The 26,857-nt window shown below is 42.9% G+C and overlaps 1 protein-coding gene across 4 annotated transcripts in view; it reads left to right on the top strand.

Annotated features, from left to right (window-relative positions):
* LOC122808839 (tropomyosin alpha-3 chain-like) overlaps positions 1-26,857 on the top strand; it is a 609,453-nt gene that overhangs the window by 399,564 nt on the left and 183,032 nt on the right. For 2 of the 4 annotated variants that reach the window (XM_044079925.1, XM_044079927.1), the window contains one exon: positions 17,638-17,716. The exons of 1 other annotated variant lie outside the window; for it this stretch is intronic. In XM_044079925.1, coding sequence (XP_043935860.1) covers positions 17,638-17,716 — 79 coding nt within the window. Of the gene's footprint in view, positions 1-17,637; positions 17,721-26,857 lie in introns of those variants that run through there. One more of the 4 variants, XM_044079926.1, reaches the window with a different exon arrangement.

Below are 26,857 nucleotides of genomic sequence, written 5' to 3'. Positions count from 1 at the left end.
CTTCTGTTTCGTTGCAATTGTGGGATAATGCAATTGGTAAGCACCTGGTGGAGGGGGAGAGCTGAGGTGAGACGAAGTGCCCAAAACTGGTGTGGCTGCTTTCTAAATGGGAGTCTAGGTAATCTTTGACTCCTTTGCTTGCTTTATGTAGAGATGTTTCCTGAAGACCAGTGTATGGTCGCCTTTCAAGAAGTGGATCAAGATGGGGTTCCCAAGTACCATCTGGAACTCTTTGGGCATTCGTTTAGGCTGCCAAGATCCAGAGTAACTTAAAGTTCCTTGGCTTTCTTTGGGAAGTAATTTTTTAGTTTACTTTTTGAATGAGGTTTAAGACCTCTTCTAGTTGCACTCTGACAGTGTTGTCTACACAGGAGGGGATGTGGAGGGGAATTGTGCAGTTTCTGGATATTATCTTGCTCTACCTGCCCTGCTTAAAACCAGTCTCAAATGGAAATCTGTAAAGGAATATAGTACTTTCGTTCCACAGTAATTCTGAAGTTCCTGTTTCACTTAAATACTGTAAAATCTCATTACAAACCACCAGAGCTAAATTAAGTACACTATTTAAAACGTGGTACAAAACATGTTTAGGCTCAAGTCCAAGCACATTTAAGTGCATCTTGAAACAAATAATTTGCTTATCAGCTGCTAGTAATTCATCTAATCGCCTTTGCTTTGAATATATTTAAATCACTGCCCCGTACATTCAGATTAACCTCGTCTAACGCTTATTCCTTGTTTAAAAAGGCATTTGTTTTTTTATAGCAAACACATTTTCATAAATGTGTATAAATTTGTATAGAAATACTAAACCACTTATGCAATTTACAATGTAAACAATGCCTATAGAATACCTTTCCCTATTTATGTAAAGTTAAAAAAATAGAACCTTTAATCTACATTGCTTGTAAATTGCACATGGAAACATTTGGTTTTAGTAGACCATTCAGACTTGTTCCTATTTTTAAGACTCAAGTTTTCATAAATGAAATGGTTTCAAACCAGCAGTTTTTAAATAACTCCATTGCTAATTTTCCAATTATCAGTTAAAATTAAGATATTTGCCTTATACAAGGTGCAAGGTTTGATTCTCATATGGGTTAATTGGCTACGCTTAATGTCCCACAAGGGCAATTAACATAGTAGTGATCTATGAACCTATTTCTACTGAAAATGGAATCAAAGATTTATGGAAATCTTTATTTTTGAGGTATTCCACAAGTTAAGTTTGGTTTTAAAATTTAGATGAATTCCTGAATGGAGTACATTTTTCTTCTGATTCAGAATCTATCTACAAATTAATTTACATTCCATATCAAATTAAGCGCAAGTTGAAATGATTCCTAAAATGTAATAGTTTACAATTTTTTCTTACTGTAGAGATTCTCACTGTTCTGCATATCAGTTTGTAATTTTGGATCTAAAAATTAAATTCAAATCCATCTCTACTCAAATTTCAAAGTCCGTTCAATTTAAAACTACATAATTAGGGCAGTATCAGTTTTCCAAATAACTTCATGTGCATGCATATTTTGTACAATGATATTCATTAAAAATGGATGAGTGAATAAGAATTGCCAGTTTTGTAAAAGGCACAATCTGGTAAGACTGGGTCACTCTAGCTCCCATCCATACCCCTTTAATTTGAAATTTCACCACTAAAATATTTAAGTTGAAATATGGCACGTTATTGAGATGTGAACACCTTTTTCTAAATTTAATCTAAACCTTTCTCTAAAAAATGTGTACAGTGACTGTGGTAAGTTTCTTTAATCTAGTAAATGCCACAAATTACATAAATAAGGTTACCCTTTTGTTCTCCAGGATTCAAAGCAAATCCAGATAAATAGATGCCTTCAGTTTTTCATGTTTCACTGTTGCATTGGGCCTAAATGGAAGTTTAACTTAAACTTTGATTTTTTTTCGGTTGTACATTGTCCCAAGTTAGGTTATTTGGGATTCCCAAAATTCATAATGACCATCTTGTTCCAATTAACAGGACATTAATTTTATTGTAACGAAAATGTGATTAACATAACAGATGTTCTTTGTTTCACTGCAGTTATTACATTTGGGTTATCTGCTGGCAGGTTGCCCTCGGTCAGCCTGAATTCCAAAGTCTTGGGTCCTGCGTCGGTTGCTGTTGCCTCTTCCCTGAAGTCAGGTCGTCAGGGGTATAAAAGATGCAGCCGACGCCATTTTATTCAGTTTTTCTTATGCGGTGCCCGAAGCAGAGGGAAGCAAATACCTCATAAGGACTTTCATTCTTACTGTATTCCTTGCCTAGACCCTGACAACGACGTTGCTAGTTGTCTGTTTTGTGCTAGATTCAACCAGCGCACTGAGCGTCGGTACAATTTTGCATTAAGCTGTTTTGGGCTAAGATTTAATTATACAATGTCGTCTGATAGCCATCCGTCTACCGGAGTTCACAAAAAATGCAAAGAAAGACAGACAACAGAGGTCCAAAACAGACTAAGCTTCTCCTAAGCAAGTCGCTGATTCTCAGTGAGGCACTTTCGCAGCCCCTAACGCCTGCTAGTCGCAGGCCACTACAGACTCCCACATGGAGTCTGCCAGGCCGCTGGAAACTCAAGGTATTGGAGCCTCTGAGATTATTCCCTCAGATGGGTTCGGATCCGCTGAGCAGGCATCAGCTTATGAGAGTGTATTCAGACCTAAATAATTATATATTAAACTGACTTCAAAGACTAAAACACCTTTAAAGGCAAAGAAACAAGTTCACCAGCCACAAGGACCGGCCTCCATGCCCAAAAAACAGATGCTCAAAATGGCCGAAGACTTAATTACCTTTATCAGGGGTTCCCATCACCCTCCTGAGGCCTAGGCAAGAGACCGACTATGAATCTTTAGATCAAGTTTCCATTTCTTCTGATTCCTCTTCTGATCAAGAATATTCTCTTCCCCCCCCATGAGGATTCTGATGCTGAAGAATCCGTTCCTTCAGCTTCTCCTCCTTAGTACTACTCTCTTGGGAAAACCTTGTATAGCACGAGGGAGCACTTCCACTGGGAGAGCCACGATTTTTCAGAATCTAAGAAAAGGCTCAGACTTCCTTTTGCTACCTCAACACAGGCCTCTAGCTATTCCACATGCGTTGGACATTGTAGATTGTGTTTCAGGAGTCTAGTCTGACCCCTGACTCTTTGCTTCCAGCTCCTGTTAAGCCGGACTGATAATACAGGGTCCCTGACTCTCATAAATTCCTTTTCAAAAACCCTACTGCAAACCCAGAAACTATTTCTCAGGGTCCGAAAGGGGTCAAGGCTTCTACTGCAAAAAAACCCTACCCCCTCTGACAGGGATTCTGTGGCACTGGATAGATGGGGAAAAAAGATTTACATATCTGCTACTTTGGCTATAAGGGCCTTAAATTGCCAGTTTCATATGCTCAAATATCGGCAGTATACCATGACACTGCTTAAACAGAAAATGATGGCAAATTCTGAATGTGCAGAAAACAAAGAAATGCAGGATTTATTGCATGCAGCTGAACAAGTTGGAAAGCATACTTTGCAATGTGGGTTTGATTCTCTGGAGGCCTCCTGCAGGGCCGCTGTTACGGGTTCTGTCATTAGGAGGCATGCTTGGTTAAAGGAACAAAATCTGCCTGACCATGTTAAAGCAAAATTATTAGATGCTCCTTTACAGCATGATCCCTTGTTTGGTGTTAAGGCAGAAGAGGTGTTAAAGAAAATGGAGGACAAAGCTAAATCCATGCAAACGGTCAAGGATTTCTTACAGGTACAGCCACCTAGGTTTAGCAGACACTGGCCCACAAAGAATTGGTCCTTTCCAGTCTCAGACCTCAAAGGGGCAGATCCAAACGCCCTGGAGGCAGATCACAGCCACAGGGAATCCTACAGGTTTAAGAAGTAGAGTGCTTCTACCTCCAAAGGTGGAGAAGACCACGTTCATACAGGAAACAGTCCCAATGACTTCCCCCTGCCTGCATCAAGCACTTACCTTCTGGCAGCACCCTTAGGGGGAAAACTAGCACTTTTTTTCCTCAAAATTGGCTCATTGTAACCCAGGACAAATGGGTTCTAGACAGTGTCACAAGGCTACAAGTTTCATTTCCATACCCTGCCAAGGGCAAACAGTTGGCCAGACCTGCCAAAAAATCAATGGGCAGAGGCTCAAAAACAAGTCGCAGTTCTCATGGACATGAGGGCTATTCAACAAGTGCCACGGCAAGAGCAAGGACAAGGATTTTATTCAAGACTGTTCTTGGTACCCAGAAAGGACAAAGCATGGAGACCAATACTGGACCTATCAATTCTAAGCACTTTCCTGGATATACCAAAATAGACCTTACAGCAGCTTCTGCCCATGCTGGGCAGCAAGGCTTGGCTCGTGACTTTAGACCTAAAAGAGGCATGCCTGCATGTCCCAATCAGACAATCATGCTGAAGATACCTCAGATTCAAGGCTGGCTCAAAGCATTACCAATTCTCTGCACTGCCCTTTGGCTTATCTGTTGCGCCCAGGGTCTTCACAAAGTGCCTGACACCAGTAATTTCTTACTGCAGACAGAGGAATACAAATATATCCTTACTTGGATGACTTCCTCGTACAAGAAGAGAACAAGGGCATTCTACTACACCATCTGATGTTTGTGATAAGACTTGACTGTGTACCCTAGGCATGTTAACAAAAAGAAATCAAAACTAGTACCCTCTCAAGAGATAATATTCCTGGGTGCAAGCTTAAATACAACTGCCCAGATGGCTTATCTCACACCAGACAGACGCAACTGACTACCTATTTCAAGGAAATGGCAACAAAGGCCCAGTTATCTGCAAGACAAATTCTGCAGGCTTTGGGCTTCATGGCATCCTGCATCTTAATTCCATATGCAAGACTGCATATGAGGAAAAATCAGTGGTACCTAAAAAATGTCAGGACACATTGCCACAGTCTGGAAACAATGATTACTCTAATTCCCTGCCTGCAACAGGAGTTTCGATGGTGGACAAAGGCTTGTCACCAAAAAAGGGACAGCCATTCTCACTACCCCCAGCCAGGCAGAGCCTAACGACGGATGCTTAAGATTATGCCTGGGGGGCACACATGGCAGGAAGAGGCATTCAGGGCACCTGGTCCACAAACCAAAAGCATCTACATATCAAAGATGCTCGCTGTTCAAATGCCCTGATGGCCTTCAAGGACCTACTTCATCCGGGACAACTACTGATAGACGGAACACCACGGTCATGTGGTACATAAACATGCAGGGGGGCACTCTTATCCCTTGTGCAGACAAGCCATGGCTTTATGGGACACAGCATTGACTTACCAAGTTCATCTGCAGGCACAATTCCTGCCAGGAAAGGAAAATACTCTGGCAGATGAACTAAGCAGAAACCTCATGGATCCCCACGAGTGGCAGTTGGATCAAGTCTTCAGCATGATAAAGAAATGGGGATGCCCGGACATAGATCTATTTGCCTCCTCTCAAAACAACTAAGATTCTGCACAAAGACTTATCACAGACAAGCTTGGAAAGTAGACACCTTATCTTTCAACTGGACAAACCTATAAGTATATGCCTTTCCTCCATTGCCTCTCCTCCCCAAGGTACTCCGAAAGGTCAGGCAGGAGAAACCAAAAATGATTGCCCCAGACTGGCCACGCCAGTACTGGTATGCGATCTTAAGGAGCTTGTCCCAATGCCCAGCCTGGACATTACCTCAAATACCTCATCTACTGTCCCAGCAAAACAATCCGATTCTGCATAGCCAACTCAGCACCCTAAACCTGGCAGCATGGCAGATAATGTAGCCATACAAAACCACACCTCTCAGTAAAGCTGTGATGGATGTCATTTTAGAAGCCAGAAGGCCTAGTACTAGAAAATCCTGTGCTAGGAAATGGGAAAAGATTTTGCGCTTGGAACCAAGGTCAAGGAACTGATACAGCTGTCCCAAATATTCCTCAGATTTTGCAATACTTAACTGAGATGCTGGACAAAGGCCTATCTTTTTCATAAATTAAAATCCATGCCTGTGCCGTTTCGGCTCATTACAGTACAGAGCCACCACTCTTTTCTCATCCATTATTAAGGCAGTACCTCGGAGCCAAAAACTTAAGGCCTCCAAGGAGAATGCCGATACCTGCATGGGACCTCAATTAAGGCTTGGAAAAACTCACCTTACCTCCTTTTGAGCCAGCTGCTACTGCGGATATAAAGTTTTTAACTTGGAAAACCAGCTCTGCTCCTAGCAATAACTTCTGCAAGATAAGTTTCAGAGCTACAGGCTCTCATGGCTGTGGAACCCTTTATCATTTTTTATCCAGACAGGGTCTCTTGAGAACAAACCCTACATTTATGCCTAAGGTTGTATCCAGTGTAGCCCTTAACCAAACAATTCATTTGCCAACGTTTTATCCAAATCCACAGAACAAGGGGGAGAAAATTCTACATTCTTTGGACGTACACAGACAACTTAGATTCTACTTGGACAAAACTAAAGTTTTTCAGAAAGACAGAGCAATTACTAGTGGCATATGCCACAGCATCACAAGGAAAGGCCATCTCCAAGCAGACTATTTCAAAGTGGATAGGTCACTGCATTAGTTTCTGCTACTCGCAGCATGGCAAACCAGTGCCTAAGGGCATTAGGCCGCATTCAACCAGAGCTGCAGCCACTTCAGCAGCCTTTCTCAGGGGAGTACCAACCAAAGACATTTTAGAGGCTGCTACTTGGAGTTCAGTGCATACCTTTACAAAACATTACAATCTGCCTCTTTACTCTATATCCAGGGCAGGCTTTGCCACTGCAGTTATGCAGGGCCTCATAGCCGCACCTAATGGTGTTTAGCTCCAGCCCCCCCCCCCCCCCCAACCATAGCTTTGGGACTTGACCCAAATGTAATGACTGCAACAGTGAAACACTAAGAACATAGTACAGTTGTGTACGCTTACAATAAATGTCGATGTTGGTGTATTCACTGTTGCAGTCCAGGTTAGCCACCCGCCATCCCCCTTATTTTTGCTGGACCTTATCTTTACTTCTCTAATCTATACAACCTAGGTGGTGTATTTGCTTATCAATGAAGGTAAAGCTTATTTTGGTGCATGTATGTTTTATTTACATAATTTTAGCCTCGCCTTTTGGGGGCACCTGACATCTGGGGCAAGAAAAACTGAATAAAATGGTGTCTGCTGCATCTTTTATACCCCTGATGACTTGATGTCAGGGAAGAGGAGACAGCAACTGACGCAGAACCCAAGACCTTGGAATTCAGGCCGACTGAGGGCAAAATGCCAGCAGGATAACCCAAATGAAATGACCAGCAGTGAATACACTCGGAACATCTACATTTATGGTAAGTGTACACAGCTGTACTTTCGTGATAACATGTCTGTATCACAACAGTCAAATGTTCCCAAAGTAGTCATTAGCACAGGATTTTAACCAAACAAGTGTTTAAAAACTTCAACCTTAGAAACAGTGTTTAAAACATATTACAAATGTAATTTGTGAGCAAGTAGTCTGGGATCATGGTTTACCAAGTCCTCCCTATTACTAGGAATAAAGATAATTCCTTTGGAAGGAATGTCCTTGTGACGCTAAATTTGTTACCTTAAGTTGTATGTACAACCTCAGACGAGCTGAAAGTTTATTTTGTTCAGTTCTTGCCCTTGCCCCCGCTCACATTGGAAGTGATTTGACATATCTGAAGGAGGTCACTCTAAATTGTAATGGTCATTCGTTGCAGCTATTTGAGTATTTTTGTTGACATCTTAGTCAGTGGTAGGTTTAAAACAAGCCATCACGAATGGAAACTTTCTCCCATATATCTAGCAGTAGTAGAAAAAGCTGCAAATTTAAACTGGAAGAGAATGTGCTGTGTTCTGCTATGCCTCTAACTTTCCTAGCCAGAGTAGTTTCCAATTTATCCAAGTTATGAAAATTTAGAAATGTTTCCTAACATTGGAAATCTGAGCTTTTAAAGTTCTCCCATACACCATTCGTAGTGCTTGATAAGAGTCTGTATCATAGGAAGAACAATGTGATTATATGATTGGAATTACTGCACAAGCTTCATCTTCATCTTTGACATTAGGACATTTACATAGTCCCATAGGTACCTCTTGAATAGCAGCACAATATTCTAAATACAAATTTTCAGCAGTTTGTTTAGGTTAGTCTCGTATGACTTTACTAAATCTGAGAACTCTCTAAATTAATCCATTTCATACTAAGGCGTAACTAGCATACTTGAGAGTAAAGGGTTTAGAAATGGCTTTAGAGAACTCGTTAAACCCATACAGTCATCTGTAGATTTCAATTCCTTAAAAGCATTTGTTGTGAACAAGAACAACTTCTAAGTTGTCGTATCCATAATACCATCAATTCGCAACATTTTTGCCCTCTGACTGTTCAGTAAAATCCACAAAACACGAAAACTCCGACCAGATAACATTCAATAAATACTGAAGCAGTCTCAAATGCAAGAAAAGTTTAATAAAGAGGTCTACTAACTTTGTTCCACAGTAAACTGGAACTTCATAAGCACTGACGAAGTATTCACCAAGTGCTGTAAGATTGCATGAAACAAACTACCGGACAGCTAAATTAAAATTTTATGCAAATCCACCATTAAACAAAATTTTGAGTAAAAGTAAAGCATGCAGCCAAACTTCAGTCTGGAACAAAAATCCACCAGATAAAGGAACAGTCCTATCACCATGACTAAAAGCATAAATGTTTAATGTACACTTTCACACTTGCATGCTTCTGATCTAATCGCAAAACAGAATGATCAGTTTAAACCTTGATTAACCAGAGGGCACATTTAAGTCGCCACCCCACACACATGTATAGCAAATACATGTACACAAGTGTAACTTCATTGTAGGTTTTCCAGTGTAGAAACATTCATGACTAATGCAATTTGCAGTGTAAGCAGTCAGTAGAATTACAATTGCACCTTCCCTTAGTGTATGTAAAGGATTTAAAAACTGGAACTTCATTAGGCTACACTGCTTATAAGTGTAGCATTGAAAAGTTCATTTTTCAGTGCTGGGCCATATTGGCAGACTTTTTTTTATTCTTTTCTCAGGAAGACTTAAGTGAAGAGGTTTAGAACCAGTTTATAAATAACTGGAAAATAAGTGGCAAGAGTTATCAGTTAAAATATTTCCGCACTTCTCCTGAACATGATTGTAAACCTTATTTAATTTACTTTGAGGCAATTCATTTGATTGGCTTAAAATGTAGATTTTTTTGCTTAATTTCTGAGCAGACAGAATTTGGAGTATTTTTAGTCGCTTTTCTCTATTGGAGATGAGTAGCATCTGACTGCCTCTACAGTGGGACAGTCTGACAAGTCATCTGCCTTCTGTGCATGGAGGACTGCAGTATTCCCAGTTTTGCTATGAAATTTGCATCTGAGCCAGAATCTGTTCTGGGAATTACCATGACCTTGTACTTGTATTACAGTTTTGAGTTGACTACCTGGTACCAGTGGTAGTGATGTACCGACTGAAATCACTGTTTCAGTATTCCTTACATATTTGCTCTTGCTGATGTCTGGTATGGGTGCTAAAGCTTTACCTAACCAGAGTTCCGACATCCACATAACCTCTTCTCATATATGTAGGGGTGGTATAAACAGGCGTAAAATTGCTTCTTTGGGGATACTGTTTTGTTGAAAGTTGCTGGATATCAGCTGGGAGAGGTAAGTGAGAGTTGTGGTAGGCAGATTCTATAGAAGGACTTGCATACCATGTGTCAGATTTGAGCAAGATATTCTGTCATTTGCTCCCAAAAACCCTTTGTTCTAGGATTTCCACTGATCACCTTTCCAGAGAACCAGTGTCTTAAGTGGTTGGCGCAGTCAGATGTCTGACTCTATCCCACTGATAACTAAAGAAAAAGCTAGAAGCTTCTACTGGATCTGCAGTCCAAAATCTTTAGACTCTAAAACATGCCCACTGAGATTCCAAACCATATGTTACACCAGGTTACCTCTGTTCCCAACCAAGACCCCTTCAGAAGCCAGTTTGGCTCCTGAGACCTTAGACTGCCAATGCATCTAATGAGCAGTTGCTCACTCCTTGCAAAGGGACAGTTTCTCATTAAAATTTGAGACCCCCTGAGGTACCTTTGTAGTTGGAGATCCCAGGCTCTCAAGTTCTGTTGTAGCTCTGCTGACAAATCACTACTCTTCCCCCCCCACCTTGCTAAATCTTGGAACTCCATCCCACTAGCAATATGACAGGAACACTCCCTAAAATTTAATTTATGACCGGAACACTCCCTAAAATCATTTAAAACTCAAGTCCTGCTTTTTAAGTGCCAGCTCTGTACTTGTGGTGATCCTGGATAATCTCCAAACCATTACTGTTACCACTGTTATGTAACTGGCCAGTATAGCTTATACTTAGCCTAGTACCTGCCTATGAACCCATTGGCCTTGGGACCTATATAAGCCTAGACAAAAAGGTTCCCTGGTTTTCGCCACCCAAGAAAATGTTTTCCTGTGCTGTTGTCGAGCAGTGCTGCAGAAGTGATCCCTGGGGTGAATTTTTTTTTTCCCATCCAGTCGTCAAGGTTTTTCTTGGAGAGCCAATGAGCTTTGCTTGACATGAATGGGTAGTTTGTTCCAGAGTATAGGAAGTCTCTGGGACAGGAATCTCTCCCTCTAGCATGGTCTGTTTATTGTGGTGACTTAGGTCCCTGGAGTGTGTGGTTCGGAGAGATTTGGATTTCAAGTGTAGCATTTCCATTAGCCCTGGGTTTGACAGCTTTGTATGTTAGGCAGAGATGGCCTCTGAGTAGGCAATATGCGATGGAATAGAGCTGGAGTTTTTTGAGACTCTGCGTATGGCATCTGAGGCCAGTAATCCTCTTAGTGAGGCATTTATGTGCATTTCCAATTGTTGTAGGTGTCTTGTGAGATTCATGTCCAACAGGGCATTGTACTCTATAATGGGTCTGAGGGATGAGTAGAGAGGAAAAATAACATCCTTTTTTTCTACAGGAGAACCCTTTTTTGATGAGGTGTGCCACACAGGATTTCCTGACTACTGTGGCGATGTGGTTATCAAAGGAGAGACTACTTGTCCACCTGTGTCCTGAGGTCTCATCACACTGTAGTGAGCTACCGCCTGTGGTAGTTGAGGATGACTGTGCACTTCTTGGCATTGAGCTTGAGGCCATGACTTTGACACCAAGCACTTGCCTCCATGAGGCCGTTTTGTAGAATGTCTACATTAAGTGATTCTGTTGTGGCTCCCAGTTTGCAGCCATCTGCAAACTTTAAAGACCACCTGTGTTGGCCTGCACTTCAGAGAAGTAGATGCCGAACAGGAGAGGACCCAGGACCAAACCCTGTGGTACTCAACTTGTCACTGGTCTGATGTCAGACTTTTGAGTCTGCTACTTTTACTGTGTGGGTTCTGTCAGAGAGCCAGTTGGCCACCCATCTTGTGACATAGGGATTTATGCCCAGTTTAACGAGTTTCTGTAATTCGAGTGGGGGGATGGTATCAAGCCTTGGCGAGGTGAAGATAGGCTGTGTACTACCTTGCCCTAGTCTACAGCTCTAGTGACTGCTTCAAAGTCAATCCGGTTTAGTAGACCTGATCTACCTTTTACAAACCCAAACCCAGGACCCCACTCAGTTTGGAAGTTATCTGTCTTTAAGCTCCGAGATTATACATTCTATGGCCTTGCAGACCAGGCTCGTCAGGCTAATGGGGTGGTAGTTTCCGGGGTCCATGGTGGCACCCCCTTTGTGGATTGGGATAACTGTCACTGTGCCATTCAGTAGGCACATAGCCTGAGGTGAGGCTATGAACATGGTACTTGGATGGAGTGCCAGTTCGTTCTGTAGTTTATGCAGTACGCAGCCTGGGATGTTGTCTGGTCCCATGAATGCTGTGTTCTTGGCTTTGGAGAGTGTGGTTTTTACTTCATCCGTGATTACAGGGTCTTTGCATTCTTCTGGTATTAAGATGGTCCCTTTAGAGGGTGAGAGGGGGGTAAAGTTAGCACCGAACCTGGCAGTATCTGTTGGTTCTGTATATATTTAGTGCCATTGTGCTGTAGCTCAGAGCAGATCTGAGTTGCCATTTCTTGACAGCTGTAGAATGCTTTTTTGGTTGTCTTCGGAATGAGTGACTATTTTCAAAACTGGCTTTGTAGGATATTCGGGGATCTCTGCTTCTTGCTGAGGCTGACCAGGGAGTTCCTCCAATCTTGCGATTTTACTCTTGCAACAGCTTCTTTTGAGTTTATGGCAGGGGACCACCAGATTGGCTTCCTTTTTTTTTTTTGAGGCTAGTGTCTTGGATCCGTTGGAGATGGCACAATCCACTTCACAATCTTTCTCTCTTTTACCTGGACCACTTCATAATTTGTAAGCATCTTCATCCTGTTATTATGCCACAGTATCCTATTTCTATTTTCAGCTGATTCCATGTGAAAATAACTAGACCCTTGAGTTTGATATTCGCTAACATTTACTGCGTTCAGCTTCCATGTTTTCATTAATTGTCCTGTTACTATTCTGTGTACACACTATTTTTGATTTAACTGTCCTTACTAGTTTTTATGTTGTGTTTTTCGGCTTATCCCAGTTAGGGGTCGCCACAGTGGAACTCTGGTCCGCTAATGTTTGGTAGTGGATTTTTACGTGCCTAATTACCAGCCCTGACGCACAACCTTCATCGAAGGCACGCCCATTCACGCATGCCTCCACACAAGACGCTCTAGCTGAGAATCGAAAGGGACGTCTTGCTGTAAGGAGACAACGCTACCGCAGCACCACTAGTTTGTATGTACATTTATTGTATAAATCTTGTATAACTGCCTTCTACTTCTGTAAAATGGAGCATTTTCTCCCTGGGCTTCTGCTGAAAATTGGACTTGGGGCCAGTTTGACTATTGGTAAACAAAAGCAGTAAGTCAGGGCACTGAACTTGTGCATCGCATCAGGTAGACTTCATGCCTAAAAAGAAAATGCAGACTAGGGCATATGGCCTCTCCCTCAGCAGGTGAGGAAAGAGTGGATAAACTTCCCACCCTCTGGTCACTTTACAACTAAGTAGTCAGTTTTTATAGGCAGAACAAATCAGAGATGCAAGCTAAACAGGTCATCCTTTCCAGAGTAAATAACTGGCTTCTGCAGTATAGTCTACTGGTCAAGCAAAAGGGGGGCAGTGGCCAACTTGTATGTTCTTAAAGTGCACAAACTAGGTGTTTCACAGGCATTTTTTTGACTGATTTAAAGGTAATACAGCATGGTTCTTCATGATAAATATACTTGGACAAAATTCTCAAACTTGAAGGTGTAGGGCCTTGTATCAGAGCTGCTTCAATATCAAGGTAAGATGTTTTTACGGGCTGTTAAATACTGAATTCTCAGTGAAGTTATTGTTGGTCCTCTGGTTGCTAGTCTGTTCAGAACTCTTAAGGCCAAGGCAAGACTAGAAAAGACTGCAGACCGATTATACTCTCCTCTGTTCCAGATACCATAGGAACTGTCCATGTAAATTTCCTCTGTCGCTAGAAGGGACTCTGCTCAGAAAAAAAAACTGCTAGGAAAAGGCACTGACAAACCACATAAGGAGCCCCCAGTGGGGAGCCCTCCCTTTGGAAGCAAAAAATCTGATTACTCTTGCAGCACCCCTCCCCCTGCCTTCAGCCTCATTACTCTTTCCCAGTCTCTCCTTGACCAGGTGGGAGACTTACTACAGACAAATGGGTCCTCTCCAAGGATGGTTTTGCCATGTCTTGGGAAAATGTTCGCCCTCTGAAAGGCATGCCAAAACCACCTTGCGATCCAATATCCCTTCTTGCCCCACTATTCACAACCTTTTGAATCAAGCCAACATCTAGTACGTTTGAAAGGATAACTTGGAAGAGGGTTTTATTCCTGGATTTTTCTAGTCCCAAGGAAAGGGCATTGGAGACCTGTCCTTGATGTCACTCCTAAATACTTGAGTGCCATCTTTCAAAATTCTCTTCACGCTTCTGCCCATCACCTTTCTCCAAGCTTTGTGTCTGTAGATCTGAAGGACACCTAAAACCCATTCATCCTCCTTGCAGGACACTCCTCGGGTTTTTATATGGCTCCTTGCATTTTCAGTTGACTGCTTTGCTTTTTGTCTTTCTGCATCAGTGTTCACATCCAATTCCCCCATAGGTGTGCTCCAGAAATTCTTCAACATTTCACCCTCCAACTACCAACTGGTCTAGGTTTCATTAAAAACTACAAAATCCCACATGGTCCCCGCACGTGATCTACTTTGCCTGGACTGCAGATTGGACACAGAAAATGCAGGTTTTCTTCCCAGGAGAAAATTTTGGTCTGGCCATTTTTTTGAAATCTGTCCTTCACAACCTATTACGCAGTAAGGGAGATGTTAAGAACTTGGGAGTTCATTGCAGCCACCATCCCTGTGATGCTCCTGGCCAAACTTCAAATGAGGAAAATCCAGTGATACCGGACATTTGTGGTCCAGTACTGTCGCCTGTTGGACACTCGGATTCCCCTCTCCCTTCTCTGTGGCTGCTTTAGTGGAAAGGGCAGGGTATCCTCAACTTGGGACTCCCATTCATACCACCAATTTAACAGGTTCACCCAGACTACTCAGATGAGTGGGGGGTATGGACAGGATCACATAATGTAGGGAAAATAGCAAATTAATTCCTGAAGGAACTTTTGAAGGAAACCAGGGCACTTCTGCAAGCTCTTCAGACTTTTGCCTACCTTTGGAAACGCTGGCTACTCCTTATGTAAACAGACACCACTGTCATGTGGTGCACTTTCCAACTCCGCTGGTTAGCACAGGAGGCATGGAACTTGGATATCCAGGTGGACATACATCTCTTCTCAGGACAATGTACTAGCAGACTTCCTAAACTTCTCCTTGGAGGATCCCAGCAAATGGACATTTTGACAGGTTTCAGTGGTGCCACCATTTGGATCTTGGTCAGCAACCAACAGTCACTCCCCCAGTTCTGCACCAGGGAACTTCCTCCTACATCCAGGAGGACAGATGCTTTTTTCCAGTGGACATCCAGGAGGACAGATGCTTTTTTCCAGTGGGCGTAATGTCCTCTGCCTCTTCAAGCACCCAAACTCCTTTTACTGACCCTTTTGGCTGTTTCACCTGACAAAGGGAAATTAAAGGAAATACCTCAACTGGACTTCAACTCCGCAGAAAGGATTGCTGCTCCACCCAAGTCTTCATCTCCCTACTTGATCCTCTGGATGATAGGATTGTAATTCCACAAAGACTCCTCTTTTGAAGAGTTCATTCAAACACTACAAGAAACCAGGAGACCCACCATTAATTTTACACATCTAAATGGGGATTTGCAATTGGTGCTTTGTCACAAGTTCCTGCTGCACTACAATCCCTCTGAGCTACTTTGATCAGGTTTGGCTTGCTCTTCTGTAAAAGCTCAGCTGTCAGAATCTTCCTCTGATGGCTAGAGTGGCAGTTAAGCTTTTCCTCAAAGGAGTCCTGCATCTTGATCCACCAAAGAAACCCATCTCTCTTGGGGTCTTAATTTTTATTTTAGGTTTAAACTGCCTCCTTTTGAACCAACATCATCTGCTTCTGAAATTTTCTACTTGGGGAAACTTCTTGGCTCTTAATAGCTTGGAGAGTTGGAGTTGCAAGCTGTCATGGCCATTCTCCATTTTTATTTCATAAGGGCAGGGTGATGCTTTGGGCTAATCCATCCTCATGCCTAAGGTTGTGAACATGCTGTACCTCAATCAGGCTGCTCACCTACCCACTTTTTCCCAATCCACAAATTGGGAAATGTCTTAAGTTTTGTCTGAAGGCCCAGAGAATGTATTTGGGCAAAACTTTAGCCTTCAGAAAGGCTAGAGCTGTTTATCATGAACCCTAAGCTGGCCAGCTGGTTTCCAAAAAAAAAAAAATGATTGCAGCTTTGATTTCTAAGGCTAGCTATCTTCTACTCTCTCTATGGTAAGACCTTGCCTGCACACCTTAAAGTACATTCCACTAGGGGAGTGACTTTGGGGGGGGGGGCTTTCCACAAAGGAATAGACTCCCTCCATCTTGGATGCCACTTTGTCCTCTGTACATGCCTTTACCAAACTATACAAAACTTTTCTCCAGGTCCAAGGCAACCTTTGCTATGCCAGTCCCGTCTGGACTGCTGGACAATACATCTCGGCCAGCCACCCTTACTCCTCAAATTCTCTTGTCAGGATTTCTGTAACCGTGATCTCTGTTATTAGTATAGTGTGTAGCAATTACCATACCAGTGGATGTCTTTCTGGTCACTGTTGCAATATTCTAGCCCCTCTTCTTTAACTCACTTTCCTATTCTCCTAACCCTTTACTTTTGCCTTTTGTTACTTGGGTAAGTTTTCTTACCTATTTGAGCTATACCCATCCTAGCTGACCAGTCTCCCTCTGTTTTGAGACAGTCTTGGAGATGTATGAGCATGGATCCTCAGATCTGTCTATACCTAAACACAAGAGTGGAGGTCATGCATTGAATGTATAAACTTGGGAAGGAAAACCTTTGGTACCCTGGCCAGATGTTGTGCAACAAGGAACATTCTACAAAACCGTAGCTGATGTAGGGGTGAGAACGTATGACCAGCTGCTTCACTTTTTTAGATTTAGTATCCATTTTACCAATGGCCAAAACCAAAATTCACACAAACCAGAAAAAATTGTGCAGTGATGTCTGGAGCAGTAGTGTAACTAGCGCTTGGAGAAGCTTTGGTCCAACCTTTAAAAACTGAAAATCATTGAGTAGTTTCAGAACTAGAAAAATTTTCTGACAGTACTGGTGAGACTAGTCAGGCAGCAAGTGTGTGCTGAAGAAGGTTTTGACTGTATAGCATTATGGGTAAAGTAAGGTGTTAAACCCTGGGATGATTTAATTTGCTTTAACTTAGTCCTGTTTAAAGATCATGTAATTTGCATATCCATCCTGTGATAACATCCTAGGCGAGTCTGTATGCATGTTGTCATGTTTAATGTTTTTATAATGCCCTTGATGCCGCCATATGTTTTGTTTGATCTGTAGGCAACCTGTATGTGGAGTTTAGCATTGTTTTTGTAATGAATACTTTTACCATTCAGGGACTTTAACTGTACATTGCAGTTCAAGTTGAAGTATGGGCACTTATTCTGCTGCTTTATCTTGCTAAACTACATATTGCTACATGATTGCCCTTTACTAAATTTTGTTTAGCATTTTTGCTTGGCAGCATACTTTCTACCCTTAATTCCAACTAATTTGTAATCGTGAGTTTGTATGTTTTTCAGAGTAACATTAGCTTATACCAGAGAAGAAAATTAGTAGCATTGTTTTCATGCTGCATTTTTCCCCTTTAGCAACCCCCCCCCCCATATTTTCAAAATTCCAGTGAACTGTCTGTAGGTCTTGCAAGGAAATTGTACTGAGGTTTTTTGAGGGTAGGGGGATTGCATGGTGATTGCACTAAAATTTTTAATACAAATATCTGAAAGCTGAATAGAAATATTTGAAAACTGAACTGTTCTCATTTGCTCATTTTCTGGTCTTGGTTCCATCTGCTGGTCATCTGATAAGATATGGGTATGCTTGCTTTTTGACCTTTTTTGCTTCTGATCCTCAGATGAGTTGTATTCTCAGAAAATGAAGTACAAAGCCGTCAGTGAGGAACTGGATCATGCCCTCAATGACATGACTGCAATGTAAATATATTTGTGTAGCTTGGTGTGCTTTTTTGACTAACCAGGTTTTCAGATTACCTGTTTGCCTTGTCCTTTGAGTAGCACAACCAGTCATTTATATTTGACGTGTTGCTGTGCATTCAAACGTGTTTCCATTGTTGCATGTCCATTGTGTTTGTGATTGGCAAGTTGTATTATGCTACTGTTTTTTTTAGCCTAACAGAACAGGCATGCCAGTGCCAACATTTCTCTGATCTGAAAGTTTGTATTTTAAGATGGCTCCTAGACAGTTGAAAAAAAACATTTCAGTTTGAAACTTAATATTCAGAAACTAAGTAGAATTTACTTATGTCGTTTGCTAGTTGTGTGTTTTGTAGTCCTGCAAGGCATCCTAACTCTGTCTGCATTGTCATTCTCTGAGCAGTTTGAGTTTTGACCAGTTAATGATTAAGGCTTTGTTTCTGCATTTTGACTTTTTTTTTTTTTACTAGCGAATACAAAGTGCATTGTAGCACACCTTGAAAGAGTTGATTGTACTTTTTGGCAGGTTTAACATGCCTGTTCCTGAGAATGCTGTAAGTTGTGTTATGGGACTTTTCAGGTATAACCATTTTCTTTTTGAAGATTAATGCCTGAAAATGGTGTACAGTCATCACTTTAAAACTTTACATTTTCACTGTATCATGTGCAGCTCAGAATGTTACATCTATTGTGTTTCAACTCCAGAAGAAGAGAATTTGACGTTTGAACTGGGCTAACAGTTTTGGCCACACAGCATAAGATTTGTGCAAATTTTTTTATTTTACAGAGCTGAACTGAATGTGTCCCTGCCTAAGACATCTGCATCCAGCTTCAGATTTTTAGCACTTCTGATTGGTTCCATCTGCTTACAGCAGGTACTCTTTCTACAGCTCTGTAGAAAGACAATACAGCTGTCCCCTTTTTTTCCCCTTGGAGAGGAGTAAAAGTTGCTAGATGGATGCAGGAAACAGGTTGTGTATGTAAACGTGTGTGAATATACACATTTGTTTGCATTCAAACTTTACTAGGGCAAGGGCTATACTGCCAGATTCTGGTAAAACTAAATGACATGGGGATGTAGTTTAAAAAAAATGCTGTTCTGTGAATGCTTCTTCCCAGGTGAACTGTTAGCTTAGATGATTCTGTCCTGAGCCAGGCATACTTAGGACTGAGAATAATTTAAAAAGCTGTGTAACAGTCAGTGGCATATTTTTGGGCATCCAGATAGTGCAAGACCAGCTCCTATAAGCAAATGTATTGTACCCAGACCAGGACAAAGGACATTTTACTGAATACAGGGGCGGCTCGTGCTATAGTACTGCAGCCCCCTCCCCCACCTGTAGAAGGAAAGAAGAAAAGAAAGAGCGAGTCCCGGAACTCAATGAAGAACTCCAGACTGCTGTGTTAGGCAGTCTGGATAGGGGAGAGAGGGGTCTCTGCCCTGCAGACCAGAAGTCTGTGTGGTGATGGCCGCACAGAACGGAAGGACACCAGACTGCATCACCTACAGGCTGGAGCCTGCAGCTTACTCAGAGCCAGGAGAACCAGAAACTAGCTGCTAGTTTGCGTGGGTGGGCTAAGGAGTTTGATTCAGGACTGCTGCAACCAGGGCTAAAGACTGCTGCGGATTTAATACAGGTTTCTGTCTCTCTCGCTGTCGCTCTGTCTCTCTCGCTGTCGCTCTGTCTCTCTCGCTGTCGCTCTGTCTCTCTCGCTGTCGCTCTGTCTCTCTCGCTCGCTCTGTCGCTCTGTCTCTCTCGCTCTGTCGCTCTGTCTCTCTCGCTCTGTCGCTCTGTCGCTCTGTCTCTCTGTCTCTCTCGCTCTGTCGCTCTGTCTCTCTCGCTCTGTCTGTCGCTCTGTCTCTCGCCTGTCGCCTGTCTCGCGCTGTGTCGCTCTGTCGCTCTGTCTCGCTTGTCGCCTGTCTCTGTCGCCTGTCTCTCGCTCGCCTGTCTCGCCTGTCTCGCTCTGTCGCTTGTCTCTCGCTTCTGTCGCTTGTCTCGCTTCTGTCTCGCGTGTCTGTCGCTCTGTCTCGCTCTGTCGCTTGTCGCTTGTCTCACTCTCTCGCTTGTCTCTCTCGCTTGTCTCTCTCGCTTGTCTCGCCTCGCCTGTCGCTTGTCGCTCTGTCTCGCCTGTCGCTTGTCGCTTGTCTCGCTTCTCGCTTGTCGCTCGCTCTGTCGCTTGTCTCGCTTGTCGCTTGTCTCTCGCTCTGTCGCTTCTGTCGCTTGTCTGTCTCGCCTGTCGCTTGTCGCTTGTCTCAGCCTGTCGCTTCTCGCTCGCTTGTCGCTTGTCTCGCCCGCTCGCTTGTCGCTCTGTCTCTCGCTTCGCTCTGTCGCTTCTCGCCGCTTGTCTCGCTCGTCGCTCTGTCTCGCTCGCCTGTCGCTTCTGTCTCGCCTCTGTCGCTCTGTCTCGCTTCTCGCTTGTCGCTTGTCTCGCCTGTCGCTTGTCTCGCTTCTGTCGCTCTGTCTCGCTTGTCGCTCTGTCGCCTGTCGCTGTCTTGTCGCTTGTCTCGCTTCTGTCGCTTCTGTCTCTCGCTCTGTCGCTTGTCGCTTGTCTCGCTTGTCGCCTGTCGCTCTGTCGCTCTCTGTCGCTTCTGTCGCTCTGTCTCGCCCGCCTGTCGCTTGTCTCTCGCTCGCCTCTGTCGCTTGTCGCCTCTCGCTCGCCTGTCGCTTGTCTCTCGCTTGTCGCTTCTGTCGCTTGTCTCTCGCTTGTCGCTTCTGTCTCGCCGCTTGTCGCTTGTCTCTCGCCTGTCGTTCTCGCTTCTGTCGCCTGTCTCGCCTCTCGCCTGTCTCGCTCTCGCTCGCCTGTCTCGCTCTCGCTCTCTCTCGCGCGCGCTCTGTGTCTCGCGCGCGCTCTGTGTCTCGCTCTGTGTCTCGCGCGCGCTCTGTGTCTCGCTCTGTCGCTCTGTCGCTCTGTCTCACGCTTGCGCGCCTCTCAAAAAATTGTGCAGATATATTTGTTCTGTTCCTCAAAATCTGTGGTTTCTGTAAGTTCCTTTTCCCATGCAAAGTCAGAAGTGCAGTGGTGCACTGGTGGTGGTGTTGCCTAACAGGTTCTCTGGTTTGATTCTTGGCTGGGGTGCCTTCTGTGTGGAGTCTGTTTTCCCATCTTACAAAGACATGTCTGGTGTTTGTCCCTGCTCTGCTGAAAATTGGCTTTTGTTCCAAGTCGGACTTTCCTGGTTAACAAATGTCATATAAAAATATAAGGCATTTGAATTTGAGACTTCATTTTCTTCAGAAAGTACATAGAAAAATAAAAGGTTGTGTTACTAAGTTTATAACATGGATATTTGAAATTCCCCCATTATTGGCTTCGTCCAGGTTTTTAGTGCAAAGGTTGAGAGCTATGGTGAGAACTGGATTCACTAAATGGTAGCCATTTAAGTTTCCGACTTCCTCTTTCACAAAACAGCTGATTTGGTATTGTATGTTTCTCTGACTGTTTTGCGCAGGGTTCCCTGGGTTCAAGACTGTACAGTGAAATGTATGGTGGTAACGCAGCATTTTATTCTAGCAACTTTCCAACATTATACAAGCAATATTTAAAATGTGTCCCTGGCTTTTGGGCTTTTGTCCCCCCCCCCCCCTCAATTGTTTTTTTCCAGATTTCTTGTGCTGCAGAGTTCAGGGATACAGCTGAGTAGAGTAGATTTTACAAGGAGCTAAGAGCTGCAGGGGAACAAGTTTAGTGTTGCCTATGCTGAGTCTGCTGGAATTAATGTGGAATTAATGTGGAATTAATGTGGAATTAATGTGGAATTAATGTGGAATTAATGTGGAATTAATGTGGAATTAATGTGGAATTAATGTGGAATTAATGTGGAATTAATGTGGAATTAATGTGGAATTAATGTGGAATTATTTAGATGACCTACTTCAGAGATTGTGCATATTTACTGATTCTGATGGGCTGTAGAAGTTTGAGTAGATGATGGAAATGTTCTGAACTGGGCAGTTTTGTCATTGGTGCATGCATTTTTTACTGGAAAAATGTTCAAAACACATTTCAAATGCTGTCTAACTGTATTGTACAAGGAATATAATTTTAATACAATCAGGAAGGTGTATCAAAGAGCATGTGTATGTTTAGTGTTCAAGGGGCCTATGATTTGAAAACAGCCCAGTGTTCATCTGCCACTGGAAAAATGTATTTTCTTTGAATGTGGGTTTCAATGCTGTTTCAATGAATGTGAGTTTCAAGGGCAGAGAAGTTTTAATGCCAAGTTTATTTTCATTGTGAGACTGCATTGCTTTGTTTAGCAGATATCTATTAGGGTTTGTGCTGTAAAATGCAAAATAAAACTTTCAAATGAAATCCAAATCATTGCAGAAGTAAAGCAGTATGCACATTAGTGTTTATGGTAAATGGGGCGAAATAACCAAGGAATAGGACATTGGAATGGCTGCAGGGGGAGTCTCCATTTGACCACGAGTTTGTGTGGGGGAGGAAGGGCAGCAAACTGACAGCCCCGGCTGAACTATACCTCTCAACTGTCCAGATTTTTGCAGAATGAGTAGATTTTTGCTTCTTATTTTTGGTTTGTTCCTCAAAATTTGTGGTTTTCTGGCAAATCATTTAAAAATGAAGTCACTAAATAATGACAGACATTGAGTTTCAGACGTCATAACCTTCAGAAAAATGCATGCCTAAAGCAAGACCTGTTCTATCAACTGTCTTGAGTTTATACAAGAACAATTTTTAGTACCGTTTGTATGATGTTCTTCGTGTTTCACTATTGCATTCTTTACATTTGGGTAATCTGCTGGCAGGTTTACCTCAGTCGACCTAAATAACAAGTCTTGGGTCCTGCGTCAGTTGCGGTCTCCTCTTCCATGATGTCAGGTCTTCAAGGGTATAAAACATGCAGCTGATGCCATTTTTTATTCAGTCTTTCTTGCTGCGTGGTGCCCGAAGCAGAAGCAGTTTGCAAGTTCTGGTTGGCAGACTCCTGAAATTTTCGCATTCGAGTTTCAGAACCGAAGTGTTCAACTAAAGCCAAGTACCCCGTTGGGGGAAATTTTTCTTGCTCCTTATAGATGTCAGTAAAAGTTAATAATTGCATTACTTGTGGGAAGCAAATACCTCTTAAGGATTTTCATTTGTACTGTGTTCCTTGCCTGGGCCTTGATCATAACGTGTCTTGCTGTGTTTTCTGCTACATTTAACCAACGCACTGTTAAGCATCTGTATTTTTTTGCTTCCAAATATTTTGGATCTAGATTTAATTACCCTGAAATATCGTCTGTTGGCAATCAGACTACTGGAGTTCACAAAAAATGCAAAGAAAGACAGTCTAGGTCCAAAACTAATGACTAAGCTTCTCCTAAGCCAGTTGCCGGTACTCTGAGGAGCTTTCACAGCCCCTGATACCAGCTACTTTTGAGTCGCAGGCCTCTACAGGGACCCATATGGAGTCCGGTATGCCATGAGATTCTTACCTGCGGATGTCTCTCCCTTATGGGTCCAGAGCTGCTGAGCAGGCACTGGCTTCTGAGGGTGTTTTCAGGCCTCAACATTTGTATATAAAACAGATGCCAGCTTCAAAAACAAGATCAAAAACATATTCCAAGTCTAAAAAAAGACACGAGCCACGTGCTCAGGCCCCTATGCCTAAAAAGCTGATTATCAAAATGGCTGAGGACTTCCTACCCCCACCCCCTGCTAAGAGGCCTAGGCAAGACGCTGATTATGAATAGTCAGATCAGGTTTCCATTTCTTCTGATTCCTCTTCTGATCAGAAATTTTCTATTCCACCCTATGAGGATTCAGATGCAGAAGAATCCATCCCGTCTGCATCTCCTCCTGAGGATTTTTCTTTTGGCGAAACCTTGCATACTTTAAGGGAACATTTTCATTGGGAGAGTCAGGATTTTTCTGAATCAAAAATGAAGCTTGGATTTCCTTCCTCAGCGTAGGCCTTTGGCAATACCTCCAATATTAGACATTGTGTTTTCGGAATAAAGCATGGCTCCTGATTCCCTACCTCAGTCTACTAGTAAGCCAGATTATTACAGGGTTCCTGACTCCCACAAATTTCTATTCAAAAATCCTGCTGCTGATCCTGAGACAGTCTCACAGGGTCCCAAAGGTGTAAAGGCCTCTACAGCCAAAAATCCTACCCCCTCTGATAGAGATTCCAGGGTGCTGGATAGTTGGGAAAGAAGGTTTATACATCTGCAACCTTGGCAATTAAGGCCTTAAACTGCCAGTTTCATATGCTTAAATATCAACCGCATGTTTTGGGCTTATTGAAACAGAAAATGATGATTTCTGATTTGTGTGGAAAATAAAAGAATTACAGGAATTGTATGCAGCAGAACAGGTTGGAAAGCATAATTTGCAATGTGGTTTTGATTCCTTGGAGGCCTCATGCAGGGCCGCAGTTAATGGATCTGATTAGAAGGCATGCCTGGCTTAAGGAGTAAAATCTGCCTGATCATGTTAAAGCTAAATTGTTGGATGCCCCTTTACAGCATGATACTCTGGTAATAAGGTAGAAGAGGTTTTAAAGAAAATGGAAGACTTAAGCTAAATTTATGCAAACTGTAAAAGATTTCTTACAAGTGCAGACACCAAGGTTCAGTAGGCACTGGCCTACTAAAAATTGGTCCTTTCCTGTGTCAACCAGAGCCGCTCAAGGAAAATCCAGACGCTCAAAAGGCTCTAGATATCAATCACAGGGTTCTTAAAGGTCAAAGCAATGGGGTGCCTCCACCACCAAATCTGGAGGAAACTAAGCACAACCCTAAAATAAGCAGTCTCAATGACTTCCTTCTACCTTCAAGCAATTTATCTTTTGGCAACCCCCTTGGGGTGAAAATTAGCACTTTGTGCTCAAAATTGCCAGTTAATTACCCAGGACAAGTGGGTATTAAAACATAGTATCCCAGGGGTACAGATTTCATTTCCATACTTTGTCAATTCCAAACGGTTGGCCAGATCTACCACAAAATCAATGGGCAGAGGCTCAAGTTACGTCCCTCATGGATATGGGGGCTATTCAACCAGTACCAGAACAGGAAAAAGGACAAGGTGTTTTTTTAGACTTTTTCTGGTACCCAGAAAAGACCATTCCTGGCGTCCAATACTGGACTTTTTGAACACGTTCCTGGACATTCCAAAATTCAAAATGATGACTTTACAACAGCTACTGCCTATGCTGGGCAGGAACGCATGGTAAGTGACTAGACTTAGAGGCATACCTGCATATCCCAGTAAGGGAATCGTGCAGAAGATGCCTCCGCTTCAAGGCAGGTTTTTTACATTACCAATTCTCTGCATTGCCCTTTGGCTTATCTACTGCACCCAGGGTCTTTACAAAGTGCATGGCACCAGTAATTGCATTTTGCAGACAAGCATACAAATTTATCCTTACCTGGACGACTTGTCTCATTCAAGCAGAGAACAAGGACTTGCTTCAACATCTGGTGTTTGTAAAAAGGCTTCTAACATGCCTGGGGTACACAAACTAAAAGAAATGCCAACTGGTACCCTCTGAAATAATTACATTCCTGGATGCAAGCTTGAATACAACTGCCCAGATGGCTTGCCTTACGCCAGACAAAGGCAACCGACCACTTCAAACAGATGGCAACAAAAAAAGTTACCTGCAAGACAAATTCTGCAGGCTTTTGGGTTCATGGCATCCTGCATTTTACTAATTCCATATGCAAGACTGCATATGAGGAAACTTCAATGGTACCTAAAAAGTTTATGGAGTCCACTTTGTCACAGTCTAGAAACAATGATTCTTCTCATTCCCTGCCTACAACAGGAGTATCTTTGATGGGCAGAGACATGTCACCAAAACAAGGGACTGTCATTCAATCTACCCCCTGCCACCTAAACCCCAACTACAGACGCATCAGTCTCTACTCAGAGGGGCCCACCTGGCATGGAGATGTTTTGGGTTCCATATGCTCTGAATGTAAATGCATCTGCATATCGACCAGAAAGATGCTAGCTGTTCAGAATGCTCTGACAGCTTTAAAGGACTTGCTTCATCCAGGACAACTACTGATAGACGGGCAACACCACGGGTATGTTGTACATAAGCAGGGGCGTACACATTCTTACCCCCTTTGCAGACTAGCCATGGCATTGTGGAACACAGCTTTGACTCATCAAGTACATCTTCAGGCTCAATTCCTGCCAGGAAAACGAAATACTCTGGCAGATGACCTAAGCAGAAATCTTATGGACCCGCACGAGTGGAAACTTGATCCACAAATCTTCAGCATGGTAGCACAGAAATGGGGGAGCCCAGACATGGATCTATTTGCTTCTCCCCAAAATTATCAATTGGGCAAATTCTGCACAAAGACTAGCATGGAAAGTGGATGCCCTATCCTTCAGTTCAGTCTATGCCTTTCCCCCTGTGCCTCTTCTCTCCAAGGTCTTACTAAAGGTCAGACGGGAAAAACCAAAAATGATCCAGATTGCTCCGGACTGGCTTCGCCATAACTGGTACCCAATTCTAAGGAAAGTCTCCACTCCCTCCTTGATACTTGCCTCAAATACCTACTGTACTGTCTCAGCAGAACAATCAAATTCTGCACACACTGCTCCAAACTCAACCTTGCAGCATGGCTGATCATTTTAAACACCTCTCAGTAAATCTGTGATGGATGTCATTTTGGAAGCCAGAAGACCTAGTACTAGAAAATCTTATGCTGATAAATGGGAGATTCTGTGCTTGGAACCAAGCACAAGAAACGGACACAGCAAAACCAAATATCTCTCAGATTTTACAATACTGGACTGAGATGCTTGATAAGGGCCTATCTTTTTCATCAATAAAAATCCATGCCTCTATCATCTCGGCTCATTACACCACCGAGCCTCTCCTCTTTTCAAATCCTTAGCTAAAACAGTATCTTCGAGGGGACAAAAATTTAAGGCCTCCCAGAAGATCACAAACTCCTGCATGGGACCTCAATTTTGTGCTGGAAAAACTGTCCCTGCCTCCTTTTGAACCAGCAGCTACTGCGGATATAATTTTTATCTTGGAAAACAGCTTTCCTCTTGGCAATCACTTCAGCAAGAAGGGTTTCAGAACTACAAGCTCTCATGGCTGTGGAGCCTTTTATTACCTTTTATCCGGACAGGGTGTCTTTCAGGACCAATCCTTCCTTTATGCCT

This window comes from Protopterus annectens, chromosome 8.part0 (assembly GCF_019279795.1).
Source record: "Protopterus annectens isolate FY-2018-M chromosome 8.part0, PAN1.0, whole genome shotgun sequence".
Lineage (NCBI taxonomy): Eukaryota > Metazoa > Chordata > Ceratodontiformes > Protopteridae > Protopterus > Protopterus annectens.
This window is presented reverse-complemented; position numbering and strand designations above follow the sequence as displayed.